The sequence below is a fragment of the Coregonus clupeaformis genome, chromosome 35 (assembly GCF_020615455.1).
Source record: "Coregonus clupeaformis isolate EN_2021a chromosome 35, ASM2061545v1, whole genome shotgun sequence".
Lineage (NCBI taxonomy): Eukaryota > Metazoa > Chordata > Actinopteri > Salmoniformes > Salmonidae > Coregonus > Coregonus clupeaformis.
In genome coordinates, this window is record NC_059226.1 from 40,927,874 (window position 1) to 40,944,033 (window position 16,160).

At 45.5% G+C, this 16,160-nt stretch overlaps 1 protein-coding gene across 2 annotated transcripts in view; it reads left to right on the forward strand.

Moving 5' to 3' along the window:
• Positions 1-16,160, forward strand: part of lrch4 (leucine-rich repeats and calponin homology (CH) domain containing 4) — a 62,043-nt gene that overhangs the window by 21,845 nt on the left and 24,038 nt on the right. For both annotated transcript variants that reach the window (XM_045211102.1, XM_041882272.2), the window contains exons 2-4: positions 12,406-12,550; positions 12,641-12,770; positions 15,694-15,799. In XM_045211102.1, coding sequence (XP_045067037.1) covers positions 12,406-12,550; positions 12,641-12,770; positions 15,694-15,799 — 381 coding nt within the window. The remainder of the gene's footprint in view (positions 1-12,405; positions 12,551-12,640; positions 12,771-15,693; positions 15,800-16,160) is intronic.

The window sequence follows — 16,160 nt, forward strand, 5'->3', positions numbered from 1 at the left end:
CTCAGGGACATGAGTGATTTCAGTCCCCCTTTTTTTTTACTACACTCGTCCATCTATAATTTGCCATAGTTCTCTAATTATGAACCCTTTGTCAACTAATAGTTTAGAATAACACAGTTAGATTTGGACTATTGTCTTGGTTGTTTAACAAGATGTAGGAGTATGCTGTGGATTGAATTAGAATGTGCTGCTGTGTATTCAGAGCGAGCGAAAAGGTTTGGAGCCAAGCTAGCTCATTTGTCAAGGTGTTTTCTTCCCCAGTCTGTTGGGGTTTGCGGGCCAGTCATATGTGACCTTGGTGTTGAGCCATCACAAAATCTGCATCATCACCATGGTTACGCAGTATGGGGTCATGCAAGGTCAAGCTGAGCTTTTAAAGTGCCTATAGATTAGTCTGGTTACATGCTAGCCTATTGTGTGTGTTTTAAAACCCCCTAAGGTCTAAGGGCCCGGGCTGGGTTTCTACTAAGCTAACATGGAATTGTTTTAAGAAGGTCAAACCAAGGATAATTTAGCTATTTGATTTAGAATTTTAGGACCCCTATAAGTATAAAATATATATATATATATATATATATATTAGGGCTGTCAAATGATTAAATTTTTTTAATCAAATTAATCAGAATTTTCAGTGGATTAATCATGATTAATCACTATTTGCAATTACACCTGAATCCTAACCATTTTTTTTCTGAAATGCATACCAAAAGATAAATAACAGGACACAGATACATAATTTTCATATTATGTCTGTTTATTAACACAGCCAAATAATGGTGTTTTAAATCAAGCTGAAACATACTACACACCATAATATTTGTCTTTGTAATGTTCCATCACTTCCTCTTTGGCATTCCTCTTAACCAGGATGTACAATTTACAGTATTCAATTGAACAGAAAGCAATAAATGTAGTCAAATCATAACAGTGACCTACCACATTTTTGCACAATTTGAGTCATCTGTGGAAAAAAACATTTTCAATAAAACTTTTAAATCAAACCAAAGAACAATCTTTTACCTTTTCCTCCATTCTTTAATCCAGTTGCTCAAAATCCAGTTGCTAACTACTATAACATGTTGCACTGAAACTGGTCTTTTTGTTTGAACATCACCTTTCAAATCTACTGAGCTTCATCATCTTTCAGCCAGTTGCTGAGGCAAACTAACTTGTTCACATTTTCTGAAAGTAAAGCTGACCTTTTCTTGTTCACAATGTGACCTGCAACTGAGAAAAGTCGTTCACAGGGAACAGTGGTTGCAGGAGTGGCTAGATATCAAATTATCTGAGGTTGATTTTGTTAATTGCCTGCAAACATTCAGCGTGGTCTGGCGCAAACCACTTGCTGAATCTGACGGCCCAGCAAACGCATGTTTGGCGTTGACATGGTACTTCAAGCTTGAACAGCTCCGGTGAAATTGAAACTCCTTCTTACAAATCTTGCAAATAACCTTGTACTTGTTAACTGTACCATCATCATTCTTTTTATATTTGAATCCGTCAATAGGCCCACTTTGCTCACCTTGCTCCATCTCGCCTCTAGCTCCCAACCACTTTCCTGACCTGAATAATTTGTCACACTGCGCATGCGTGAAATGCGTTAAAAAAATTGACGTAATTAACAGCAAACAACTAATTAACGTCGTTAACGCGCTATTTTTGACAGCCCTAATATATATTTGATGAAACATTGAATTTGGCTGTAATTCTATTAGCCCATACATAGAACAATAGTATGTATAGTAAAAAGTAATAATAAAAAGGACGTTTGTTTTGAAGTTTCTGTCCTATAACTGAGAAAGATCAAGTTCAGGATGTATACGGTGCATTCGGAAAGTATTCAGACCCCTTGACTTTTTCCACAATTTGTTACGTTACAGCCTTATTCTAGAATTGATTAAATAAATAAAAAAATCCTCATCAATCTACACACAATACCCCATAATGACAAAGCAAAAACAGGTTTTTATATATTTTTTGCAAATGTATTAAAAATACGAAACTGAAATATCACATTTACATTAGTATTCAGAACCATTACTCAGTACTTTATTGAAGCACCTTTGGCAGCGATTACAGCCTTGAGTCTTCTTGGATATGACACTACAAGCATGGCACACCTATATTTGGGGTGTTTCTCCCATTCTTCTCTGCAGATCCTCTCAAGCTCTCAGGATGGATGGGGAGCGTCGCTGCACCGCTATTTTCAGGTCTCTTCAGAGATGTTCGATCGGGTTCAAGTCCGTGCTCTGGCTGGGCCACTCAAGGACATTCAGAGACTTCTCCCGAAGCCACTCCTGCCTTGTATTGGCTGTGTGCTTAGGGTCGTTGTCCTGTTGGAAGGTGAACCTTCGCCCCCAGTCTGAAGTCCTGAGCGCTCTGGATCAGGTTTTCATCAAGGATCTCTCAGTACTTTGCTCTGTTCATCTTTCCCTCGATCCTGATTAGTCTCCCAGTCCCTGCCTCTGAAAAACATCCCCACAGCATGATGCTTCCACCACCATGCTTCACCTTAGGGATGGTGCCAGGTTTCTTCCAGACGTGACGCTTGGCATTCATGCCAAAGAGTTCGATCTTGGTTTCATCAGACCAGAGAATCTTGTTTCTCATGGTCTGAGAGTCCATTAGGTGCCTTTTGGCAAACTCCAAGCGGGCTGTCTTGTGCCTTTTACTGAGGAGTGGCTTCCATCTGGCCACTCTACCATAAAGGCCTGATTGGTGGAGTGCTGCAGAGATGGTTGTCCTTCTGGAAGATTTTCCCATCTCCACAGAGGAACTCTGTAGCTCTGTTAGAGTGACCATCAGAATATTGGTCACCTCCCTGACCAAGGCCTTTCCTCCCTGTTTGGCCGGGCGGCCAGCTCTAGGAAGAGTCTTGGTCACTGTCAGCTATGGGACCTTATATAGACAGGTGTGTGCCTTTCCAAATCATGTCCAATCAATTGAATTTACCACAGGTGGACTCCAATCAAGTTATAGAAACATCTCAAGGATTATCAATGGAAACAGGATGCACCTGAGCTCAATTTCGAGTCTCATAGCAAAGGGTATGAATACTTATGTAAAAAAGGGATTAACATTTTTTATTTCTGTACATTTGCAACAACAAAAAAATAAGGTATTTTTATTTTTTATACATTTGCAAAACAATTTATAAACCTGTTTTCACATTGTCATTATGGGGTATTGTGTGTAGATTGATGAGGAAATTGTTTTATTTAGGCTGTAACGTAACAAAATGTGGAAAAGGTCAAGGGGTCTGAATACTTTCCGAATGCACTGTATATATTTTTTACCCCTTTTTTTTTTTAAGGGGCACTAAATGTATAGTTTCATGTAGACTTCCATTCATGTTTTTTAACTGGTACCGCCTTACCTTCAGACGAGTCTTGAGGCTCCAAGAGCAAAACAACCGTTAAGTACACGTTTGTGTAATCATTTCACGGTAACGTCTACACCTGTTGTATTCGCCACATGTGACTAATATAATTTTGATTTGAGTCTCACCTTTCGATGGTGGGGTCATATTAGTGTGTAGCCAAAACTGTTTGGACAGAAGTTGGCAGATCGCCGGTCCTCCAGCTTAAACAGACAGATTTTTGATTGGTCGTGTTAGCGAGTAGCGACTCAAGTAAACTCAGTGGTCCAATCTCTGGTCTCCAGGGAACCATGTTATTCCAAATGACTTGGGCTTATATCTCCTGCATTGCCCTGCCCAGGCTAGTTCGCCTCCCCCTCTCTCCAGCTCTGTTCTGCTCTGGAATGCCAGTCGGATGCTGGACATTTCAATACCCGCTGTCAGCACAGCCAGCTCCCATTCTGAAAAAAAATGAAGCTTTTCCCATGTGTACGATCGTTTGATAGTGGTTGTGTCAGTTGTTCGTTATCGCAACATCACTGGGCTGGGAAAAGGCCTAAAACCGCCTGGGACATCTCAGCTACAGATGGGAGCGCTCCGGTCTCGAGTGGGATTTGGACAAGGGGTGTGTGTGTGTGTGTGTGTGTGTGTGTGTGTGTGTGTGTGTTTGTTGCGTGTGTGTGTTTGTTGCGAGTGTGTGTGTGTTGCGAGTGTGTGTGTGTGTTGCGAGTGTGTGTGTGTGTTGCGAGTGTGTGTGTGTGTTGCGAGTGTGTGTGTGTTTGTGCGTGTGTGTGTGTTTGTGCGTGTGTGTGTGTTGCGAGTGAGTTTGTTCCGAAACACTTCCTTGCCAAATCAAACAACAGGACAAAAGCTCTGGAGTCTGAGAGCGGAGTGTCGGTCCGGCCGGGGTTAGGGGGGTGGATAGAGGAGCAGAGGTTAGGGGGTAGATAGAGGAGAGGAGAGGTTTCTTGAGTGGTTTCTTGGGGAGCGAGTGCAGGGACGCAGAGCACACAGGATCAACACTCCACTCCACTCCCCCCTCCCCCTCCATTGTTCACTCAACCCCCCTCTAGCAGTAAGACAATGGAGACAAAGAGACAGAAAGGGAGAGTGCTCAGCATAGCGACTGTGTATGTACAGTGAGGGAAAAAAGTATTTGATCCCCTGCTGATTTTGTACGTTTGCCCACTGACAAAGAAATGATCAGTCTATAATTTTAATGGTAGGTTTATTTGAACAGTGAGAGACAGAATAACAAAAAAAAAATCCAGAAAAACTGATATCAAAAATTTTATAAATTGATTTGCATTTTAATGAGGGAAATAAGTATTTGACCCCCTCTCAATCAGAAAGATTTCTGGCTCCCAGGTGTCTTTTATACAGGTAACGAGCTGAGATTAGGAGCACACTCTTAAAGGGAGTGCTCCTAATCTCAGCTTGTTACCTGTATAAATGACACCTGTCCACAGAAGTAATCAATCAATCAGATTCCAAACTCTCCACCATGGCCAACACCAAAGAGCTCTCCTAGGATGTCAGGGACAAGATTGTAGACCTACACAAGGCTGGAATGGGCTACAAGACCATCACCAAGCAGCTTGGTGAAAAGGTGACAACAGTTGGTGCGATTATTCGCAAATGGAAGAAACACAAAATAACTGTCAATCTCCCTCAGCCTGGGGCTCCATGCAAGATCTCACCTCGTGGAGTTGCAATGATCATGAGAACGGTGAGGAATCAGCCCAGAACTACACGGGAGGATCTTGTCAATGATCTCAAGGCAGCTGGGACCATAGTCACCAAGAAAACAATTGGTAACACACTACGCCGTGAAGGACTGACATCCTGCAGTGCCCACAAGGTCCCCCTGCTCAAGAAAGCACATATACAGGCCCGTCTGAAGTTTGCCAATGAACATCTGAATGATTCAGAGGAGAACTGGGTGAAAGTGTTGTGGTCAGATGAGACCAAAATGGAGCTCTTTGTTATCAACTCAACTCGCCGTGTTTGGAGGAGGAGGAATGCTGCCTATGACCCCAAGAACACCATCCCCACCGTCAAACATGGAGGTGGAAACATTATGCTTTGGGGGTGTTTTTCTGCTAAGGGGACAGGACAACTTCACCGCATCAAAGGGACGATGGATGGGGCCATGTACCGTCAAATCTTGGGTGAGAACCTCCTTCCCTCAGCCAGGGCGTTGAAAATGGGTCGTGGATGGGTATTCCAGCATGACAATGACCCAAAACACACGGCCAAAGCAACAAAGGAGTGGCTCAAGAAGAAGCACATTAAGGTCCTGGAGTGGCCTAGCCAGTCTCCAGACCTTAATCCCATAGAAAATCTGTGGAGGGAGCTGAAGGTTCGAGTTGCCAAACGTCAGTCTCGAAACATTTATGACTTGGAGAAGATCTGCAAAGAGGAGTGGGACAAAATCCCTCCTGAGATGTGTGCAAACCTGGTGGCCAACTACAAGAAACGTCTGACCTCTGTGATTGCCAACAAGGGTTTTGTCACCAAGTACAAAGTCATGTTTTGCAGAGGGGTCAAATACTTATTTCCCTCATTAAAATGCAAATCAATTCATAACATTTTTGACATGCATTTTCCTGGATTTTTGTTGTTGTTATTCTGTCTCTCACTGTTCAAATAAACCTACCATTAAAATTATAGACTGATCATGTCTTTGTCAGTGGGCAAACGTACAAAATCAGCAGGGGATCAAATACTTTTTTCCCTCACTGTATGTATGTAACACACACACACACACACACACACACACACACACACACACACACACACACACACACACACACACACACAGACAAGTTTGGACACACCTACTCATTCAAGGGTTTTTCTTTATTTTTACTATTTTCTACATTGTAGAATAATAGTGAAGACATCAAAACTATGAAATAACACATATGGAATCATGTAGTAACCCAAAAAGTGTCAAACAAATCAAAATATATTTTACATTTGAGATTCTTCAAAGTAGCCACCCTTTGCGTTGATGACAGCTTTGCACACTCTTGGCATTCTCTCAACCAGCTTCACCTGGAATGCAACTCAATTAACAGGTGTGCCTTGTTAAAAGTACATTTGTGGAATTAAGCACTATGATTAAACTGGCTCTCATGAGGACAGCCACAGGAAAGGAAGACCCAGAATTACCTCTGCTGCAGAGGATAAGTTCATTGGAGTTACCAGCCTCAGAAATTGCAGCCCAAATAAATGCTTCACGGAGTTCAAGTAACAGACACATCTCAACATCAACTGTTCAGAGGAGACTGTGTGAATCAGGCCTTCATGGTCGATTTTGCTGCAAAGAAACCACTGCTAAAAGACACCAATAATAAGAAGAGACTTGCTTGGGCCAAGAGACACCAGCAATGGACATTAGACCGGTGGAAATCTGTCCTTTTGGTCTGGAGTCCAAATTTGAGATTTTTGGTTCCAACCGCCGTGGCTTTGTGAGAGTAGAGTAGGTGAACGGATTATCTCCACGTGTGGTTCCCACCGTGAAGCATGGAGGAGGAGGTGTTATGGTGTGGGGGTGCTTTGCTGGTGACACTGTCTGTGATTTATTTAGAATTCAAGGCACACTTAACCAGCATGGCTACCACAGCATTCTGCAGCGATACGCCATCCCATCTGGTTTGAGCTTAGTGGGACTATCGTTTGTTTTTCAACAGAACAATGACCCAACACACCTCCAGGCTGTGGAAGGGCTATTTGATCAAGAAGGAGAGTGATGGAGTGCTGCATCAGATGACCTGGCCTCCACAATCCCCCGACCTCAACCCAATTGTGATGGTTTGGGATGAGTTGGACCGCAGAGTGAAGGAAAAGCAGCCAACAAGTGCTCAACATATGTGGGAACTCCTTCAAGACTGTTGGAAAAGCATTCCAGGTGAAGCTGGTTGAGAGAATGCCAAGAGTGTGCAAAGCTGTCATTAAGGCAAAGGGTGGCAATTTGAACTATCTCAAATATAAAATATATTTTGATTTGTTTAACACTTTTTGGTTACTACAAGATTCCATATGTGTTATTTCATAGTTTTGATGTCTTCACTATTATTCTACAATGTAGAAAATAGTAAAAAATTAAGAAAAACCCTTGAATGAGTAGGTGTGTCCAAACCTATGACTGGTACAGTATACGCAAGAGATACACTCCTAATACATTTACATCATTTAGCAGACGCTCTTATCCAGAGCGACTTACAAATTGGTGCATTCAACTTATCATAGCCAGTGGGACAACCACTTTTATTTTTTTTATTTTTATGGTAGCCATTGTAAGATCTCGCACGCACTTTGCATAGCTATTGTATGGACATGTACACTCTCTTTCCTGGTTACTATAGACACACCTCGTACTACACACAGTCACTCCTAATGCCCTTAGCTGCTGGGTGGACCACAAGACACACACACACACACAGTAACACACACACACACAGTAACACACACAGTAACACACACACACACACTAACACACACAGTCACCCTTAGTGCCCTTAGCTGCTGGGTGGACCACAAGACACACACACACTAACACACACACACACACAGTAACACACACACACACACACACTAACACACACAGTCACCCTTAGTGCCCTTAGCTGCTGGGTGGACCACAAGACACACACACACACTAACACACACACACACAGTAACACACACACACACACTAACACACACAGTCACCCTTAGTGCCCTTAGCTGCTGGGTGGACCACAAGACACACACACTAACACACACACACACAGTAACACACACACACACTAACACACACAGTCAGGATTGCGGGTTCCGCTGAAATGTTGGCTTCCATTTAATGGAGGATGTGAAACAGTTATTCTGGTCAGCATAATGAAACGCCTTTTATCAGGGGTGTAAAGTACTTAAATAAAAATACTTTAAAGTAATACTTAAGTGTTTCTTTTGGGTATCTACTTTAGTATTTATATTTTGTACAACTCTTTTTTTTAAATGTAATTATTTTACTTTTTACCCCTTTTTCTGCCTAATTTCGTGATATCCAATTGGTAGTTAGTCTTGTCCCGTCGCTACAACTCCCTTACGGAGTCGGGAGATGCGACGGTCGAGAGCCATGCTTCCGCCGAAACACGACCCTGCCAAGCCGCACTGCTTCTTGACACACTGCTCGCTTAACCTGGAAGCCAGCCGCACCAATGTGTCGGAGGAAACCCAGTACAGCTGGCGACCGTGTCAACTTGAGTCATTTTCTATTAAGTTATCTTTACTTTTACTCAAGTATGACAATTGGATACTTTTTTCCACCGCTGCCTTTTATTAAAGCCAGCTTTTCCCTACCCTGTCCTGGAGCACTGTCCTGGAGCACTGTCCTGGAGCACTGTGACCACAGCACTGTCCTGGAGCACTCTGACCACAGCCATACATAGACATGAGAGACGAAAATAAAGTGCATTCGGAAAGTATTCAGACCCCACTCCCTTTTTCCACATTCTGTTACATTACAGCCTTATTCTAAAATTGATTAAATAAAACATTTCCCTCATCAATCTACACACAATACCCCATAATGACAAAGCGAAAACATGTTTTTAGATTATTTTGCTTGGAGTTTGCCTAAAGGCACCTAAAGGACTCTCGGACAATGAGAAACAAGATTCTCTGGTCTGATGAAACCAAGATGAAACTCTTTGGACTGAATGCCAAGCGTCACATCTGGAGGAAACCTGGCACCATCCCTACGGTGAAGCATGGTGGTGGCAGCATCATGCTGTGGGGATTATTTTCAGCGGCAGGGACTGGGAGACTAGTCAGGATCGAGGGAAAGATGAACGAAACAAAGTACAGAGAGATCATTGATGAAAACCTGCTCCAGCGCGCTCAGGACCTCAGATTGGGGCGAAGGTTCACCTTCCAACAGGACAACGACCCTAAGCACACAGCCAAGACAACGCAGGAGTGGCTTTGGGACAAGTTTCAATGTCCTTGATTGGCCCAGCCAGAGCCCGGTCGAACATCTCTGGATAGATTGAAAATGGCTGTGCAGCGACGCTCCCCATCCAACCTGACAGCGTTTGTGAGGATCTGCAGAGAAGAATGGGAGAAACTCCCCAAATACAGGTGTGCCAAGCTTGTAGAGTCATATCCAAGAAGACTCGAGGCTGTTATCGCTGCCAATGGTGCTTCAACAAAGTACTGAGTAGAGGGTCTGAATACTTACGTAAAAAATCTCTAAAAACCTGTTTTTGCTTTGTAATTATGGGTTATTGTGTGTAGCTTGAGGATAAAAAAAAAAATCAATTTTAGAATAAGGCTGTAACGTAACAAAATGTGGAAAAAGTCAAGGGGTCTGAATACTTTCAGAATGCACTGTATGTATGCACACACACAGTATACACCCCCACACACACAAGCTCGGTTACAGGGCCTATACGGAGCTCCACGGTCAAATTCTCCATGCTCCGCACGCTCGGTGAGGCCGGAGAACACTGCCCGCCCCAACCCTCCTTTACAGGGAGAGGAGGGGAAGACAGGCCACACAAAGGAAGAGAGGGTGGGAGAGTTAGCAACATGAGAAACTGGCAAGAGCTAAGAAAAACAATGATAGCGCTAAAAGGAGACAAATGTTGGGAAGAGAACTTGGATGAGAGTAAGAGAGAGGGAGAGAGAGGGAGAGAGGGAGAGAGAGAGGGAGGGAGAGAGGGAGATAATGTTGAGAGACAGTTGACTGGGGCATCCATCCATTCATTCATCCAGCAAGGTGCTGCAGCTGCAAAGCAGGCTATTCAGCCTATATTTGGAGAAAAAAAAACACATTTTGTCTGTGCTCAAAAATGGACACATGGCCTTGGTGGAGTCCTGTCTGCCAGGATCGGTCAGTATAGTCTTTGAGCTCTTTGTTCATTTTTGGCCAATGCTTTGGAAAGGGATTTTTTTTTATTTTCTTCCCTGGTTCAAATGCATTCATATTGCATGATGAAGAATCCAAAATATCAAACTACGAGTATGACTGCTGTCGATGCCCATGAACCTTGTGTACTTGTCTTTGTCCAGGTCAGTCAGCGGCTAGTTTGGGTCTCTCTCCCTGTGTTATTCATTCACCCACCAACCCATATTACAATGGTAGTGAATTATCCTCTTTTGGTCTCTTTTTCTTGTAGATTGTGTACTGGTCCGACGATCCATTCATTTAATTGGTCCTTTTTGTCTCTCATGTCAGTATCATTTGATGTGTGATTGGTCCTTTTTGTTTCTCATGGATTTACAGTTGAAGTCGGAAGTTTACATACACCTTAACCAAATACATTTAAACTCAGTTTTTCACAATTCCTGACATTTAATCCTAGTAAAAATTCCCTGTTTTAGGTCAGTTAGGATCACCACTTTATTTTAAGAATGTGAAATGTCAGAATAATAGTAGAGAGAATTATTTAATTTCAGCATTTATTTCTTTCATCACATTCCCAGTGGGTCAGAAGTTTACATACACTCAATTAGTATTTGGTAGAATTGCCTTTAAATTGTTTAACTTGGGTCAAACTTTTCAGGTAGCCTACCACAAGCTTCCCACAATAAGTTGGGTGAATTTTGAATCATTCCTCCTGACAGAGCTGGTGTAACTGAGTCAGGTTTGTAGGCCTCCTTGCTCGCACACGCTTTTTCAGTTCTGCCAACAAATGTTCTATAGGATTGAGGTCAGGGCTTTGTGATGGCCACTCCAATACCTTGACTTTGTTGTCCTTAAGCCATTTTGCCACAACTTTGGAAGTATGCTTGGGGTCATTGTCCATTTGGAAGACCCATTTGCGACCAAGCTTTAACTTACTGACTGATGTCTTGAGATGTTGCTTCAATATATCCACATAATTTTCCTTCCTCATGATGCCGTCTATTTTGTGAAGTGCACCAGTCCCTCCTGCAGCAAAGCACCCCCACAGCATGATGCTGTCACTCCCGTGCTTCACGGTTGTGATGGTGTTCTTCGGCTTGCAAGCATCCCCCTTTTTCCTCCAAACATAACGATGATAATTATGGCCAAACAGTTCTATTTTGGTTTCATCAGACCAGAGGACATTTCTCCAAAAAGTACGATCTTTGTCCCCATGTGCAGTTGCAAACCGTAGTCTGGCTTTTCTATGGCGGTTTTGGAGCAATGGCTTCTTCCTCGCTGAGGGGCCTTTCAGGTTATGTCGATATCGGACTCGTTTTACTGTGGATATAGATAATTTTGTACCTGTTTTCTCCAGCATCTTCACAAGGTCCTTTGCTGTTGTTCTGGGATTGATTTGCACTTTTCGCACCAAAGTACGTTCATCTCTAGGAGACAGAAAGCGTCTCCTTCCTGAGCGGTATGACGGCTGCGTGGTCCCATGGTGTTTATACTTGCGTACTATTGTTTGTACAGATAAACGTGGTACCTTCAGGCGTTTGGAAATTGCTCCCAAGGATGGAGGTCTACAATTTATTTTCTGAGGTTTTGCCTGATTACTTTTGATTTTCCCATGATGTCAAGCAAAGAGACACTGTTTTAATATATCCACAGGTACACCTCCAATTGACTCAAATGATGTCAATTAGCCTATCAGAAGCTTCTAAAGCCATGACATCATTTTCTGGAATTTTCCAAGCTGTTTAAAGGCACAGTCAACTTAGTGTATGTAAACTTCTGACCCACTGGAAATGTGATACAGTGAATTATAAGTGAAATCATCTGTCTGTAAACAATTGTTGGAAAAATTACTTGTGTCATGCACAAAGTAGATGTCCTAACCGACTTGCCAAAACTATAGTTTGTTAACAAGACATTTGTGGAGTGGTTGAAGAACAAGTTTTTATTACTCCAACCTAAGTGTATGTAAACTTCCGACTTCAACTGTATAATCATTGACTGTGATTTGGTCCTTTTTGTCTTTTATTTCAGTATCATTGACTGTGATTGGTTCTCTTTGTTTCTCATGGCAATATTATTGACTGTGATTGGTTGCCGTTGTCCAATATACCAGTATTATTGACTGTGTGATTGGTTCTTCTTGTTTCAGACCTGTCAAAGAACCGTCTGTGTGAGCTGCCAGAGGAGCTGTGCCAGTTCATCTCCTTGGAGACGCTCAGCTTGTATCACAACTGTGTTCGCTCCCTCACCCCCAGCCTCTGCCACCTACAGGCTCTCACCTACCTCAACCTCAGGTAGCACACAGCGCTTTTCAACTCCTTGCACTCGTTCAGTTGCCTGCGTGTATGACTATTCATCATTGTTCTGTGTGTCTGTCTTTGCAGCCGTAACCTTCTCTCCAGCCTGCCCCCCTCGGTCTGTCAGCTGCCCCTCCTGCGAGTCCTGATCGTCAGCAACAACAAGCTGTCGGCCCTGCCCAGATCCATACACACCCTCACACACCTCAGACAGCTGGTACGTAGTAATACACACCCACGCCTCAGGTTACCCACGCCTCAGGTTACCCACGCCTCAGGTTACCCACGCCTCAGGTTACCCACGCCTCAGGTTACCCACTACCCACGCCTCAGGTTACCCACTACCCACGCCTCAGGTTACCCACTACCCACGCCTCAGGTTACCCACTACCCACGCCTCAGGTTACCCACTACCCACGCCTCAGTTTACCCACTACCCACGCCTCAGGTTACCTACTACTCACGCCTCAGTTTATCCACTACCCACGCCTCAGTTTACCCACTACCCACGCCTCAGTTTACCCACTACCCACGCCTCAGGTTAACCACTACCCACGCCTCAGATTACCCACTACCCACGGCTCAGGTTACCCACTACCCACGGCTCAGGTTACCCACTACCCACGGCTCAGGTTACCCACTACCCACGCCTCAGGTTACCCACTACCCACGCCTCAGGTTACCCACTACCCACGCCTCAGGTTACCCACGCCCCACGCCTCAGGTTACCCACTACCCACGCCTCAGGTTACCTACTACCCACGCCTCAGGTTACCCACTACCCACGCCTCAGGTTACCCACGCCTCAGGTTACCCACTACCCACGCCTCAGGTTACCCACTACCCACGCCTCAGGTTACCCACTACCCACGCCTCAGGTTACCCACTACCCACGCCTCAGGTTACCCACTACCCACGCCTCAGGTTACCCACTACCCACGCCTCAGGTTACCCACTACCCACGCCTCAGGTTACCCACTACCCACGCCTCAGGTTACCCACTACCCACGCCTCAGGTTACCCACTACTCACGCCTCAGGTTACCCACTACCCACGCCTCAGGTTATCCACTACCCACGCCTCAGGTTACCCACTACCCACGCCTCAGGTTACCCACTACCCACGCCTCAGGTTACCCACGCCTCAGGTTACCCACGCCTCAGGTTACCCACGCCTCAGGTTACCCACTACCCACGCCTCAGGTTACCCACTACCCACGCCTCAGGTTACCCACTACCCACGCCTCAGGTTACCCACTACCCACGCCTCAGTTTACCCACTACCCACGCTTCAGTTTACCCACTACCCACGCCTCAGTTTACCCACTACCCACGCCTCAGGTTACCCACTACTCACGCCTCAGGTTACCCACTACTCACGCCTCAGGTTACCCACTACCCACGCCTCAGGTTACCCACTACCCACGCCTCAGGTTACCCACTACCCACGCCTCAGGTTACCCACTACCCACGCCTCAGGTTACCCACTACCCACGCCTCAGGTTAACCACTACCCACGCCTCAGGTTACCCACTACTCACGCCTCAGGTTACCCACTACCCACGCCTCAGGTTATCCACTACCCACGCCTCAGGTTACCCACTACCCACGCCTCAGGTTACCCACTACCCACGCCTCAGGTTACCCACTACCCACGCCTCAGGTTACCCACTACCCACGCCTCAGGTTACCCACGCCTCAGGTTACCCACGCCTCAGATTACCCACTACCCACGGCTCAGGTTACCCACTACCCACGGCTCAGGTTACCCACTGCCCACGCCTCAGGTTACCCACTACCCACGCCTCAGGTTACCCACTACCCACGCCTCAGGTTACCCACGCCCCATGCCTCAGGTTACCCACTACCCACGCCTCAGGTTACCTACTACCCACGCCTCAGGTTACCCACTACCCACGCCTCAGGTTACCCACGCCTCAGGTTACCCACGCCTCAGGTTACCCACTACCCACGCCTCAGGTTACCCACTACCCACGCCTCAGGTTACCCACTACCCACGCCTCAGGTTACCCACTACCCACGCCTCAGGTTACCCACTACCCACGCCTCAGGTTACCCACTACCCACGCCTCAGGTTACCCACTACCCACGCCTCAGGTTACCCACTACCCACGCCTCAGGTTACCCACTACTCACGCCTCAGGTTACCCACTACCCACGCCTCAGGTTATCCACTACCCACGCCTCAGGTTACCCACTACCCACGCCTCAGGTTACCCACTACCCACGCCTCAGGTTACCCACTACCCACGCCTCAGGTTACCCACGCCTCAGGTTACCCACTACCCACGCCTCAGGTTACCCACTACCCACGCCTCAGGTTACCCACTACCCACGCCTCAGGTTACCCACTACCCACGCCTCAGTTTACCCACTACCCATGCTTCAGTTTACCCACTACCCACGCCTCAGTTTACCCACTACCCACGCCTCAGGTTACCCACTACCCACGCCTCAGGTTACCCACTACCCACTCTCAGGTTACCCACTACCCACACCTCAGGTTACCCACTACCCACACCTCAGGTTACCCACTACCCACGCCTCAGGTTACCCACTACCCACCGCACAGGGCTGTCTGATCTCTTTGTTTTTCTCTAGGTATCTGTCAATATGTCTCTCTCTCTTTTCTCTAGCTATCTCTCTTGTAGTCTGTTACTGTGGTCATGTTTGCTTTAGGTTCTCTGTTCCTCTCCCCACTCTCCTGCTGTCTATCTGTTCCTCTCTCTGCCCTCACTGGCTGGCTCACAGTCCTGTCTGTCTCATTCATTTTTCAGTCCTGTCTCACTCTTCCTTTCTCTGTCCTGTCTGTCTCCCCCCACCCACATTTCTAATATGCTGCTTCTCCTTTCTGACCTATAGCCCCTTTTCCCTCACTCTCCCTTCTTTACCTCCCCCCTCTCTCTCTCTCTCTCTCTCTCTCTCTCTCTCTCTCTTTCTCTTTCTCTTTCTCTTTCTCTTTCTCTTTCTCTTTCTCTTTCTTCTCTTTCTCTTTCTCTTTCTCTTTCTCTCTCTCTCGTTCTTTCTCTTGACCTTCTTTCTTGCATACTCTTTGGGGTGTAGTCAAGGCCTGGGTTGCCGTTTACACTTTTGATGACCTGGTTTTCCTCTGTCCCGTAGGATGTGAGTTGTAATGGCCTGCAGTGTTTGCCTGTGGAGCTGGGTCAGCTGGAGTGCCTGAGAGATCTCAACCTGAGGAGGAACCAGCTCACTACGCTGCCAGAGGGTGAGAGACAAACACACACACACACACACACCCCTGACCTTTGACCCCTACGTACACCATATATACCGGTGGTATTCAAACTTTTTTCAGCGGGGACCCCATGGCCATACTTGTCAAGAACACATCCATCCGTTTTTTTATATCGTCATGATAAAGTATATATTTTGCTTAGATGTGCTCAATCTGAACGGTGTACTAAATTATTCAACTCAGTTTCGCCTTCAAGTACCATCTCGCAAGTTGTTTCAGGCCTTATGTGAATTGAATAAAACATAATTGCTAAATCATAGTTCAAATGAAAGTCCCCCCCCCTTCCCCTCAAGGCTATCAAAGCATTGACTTGATAGTGACAAAAGTGTAT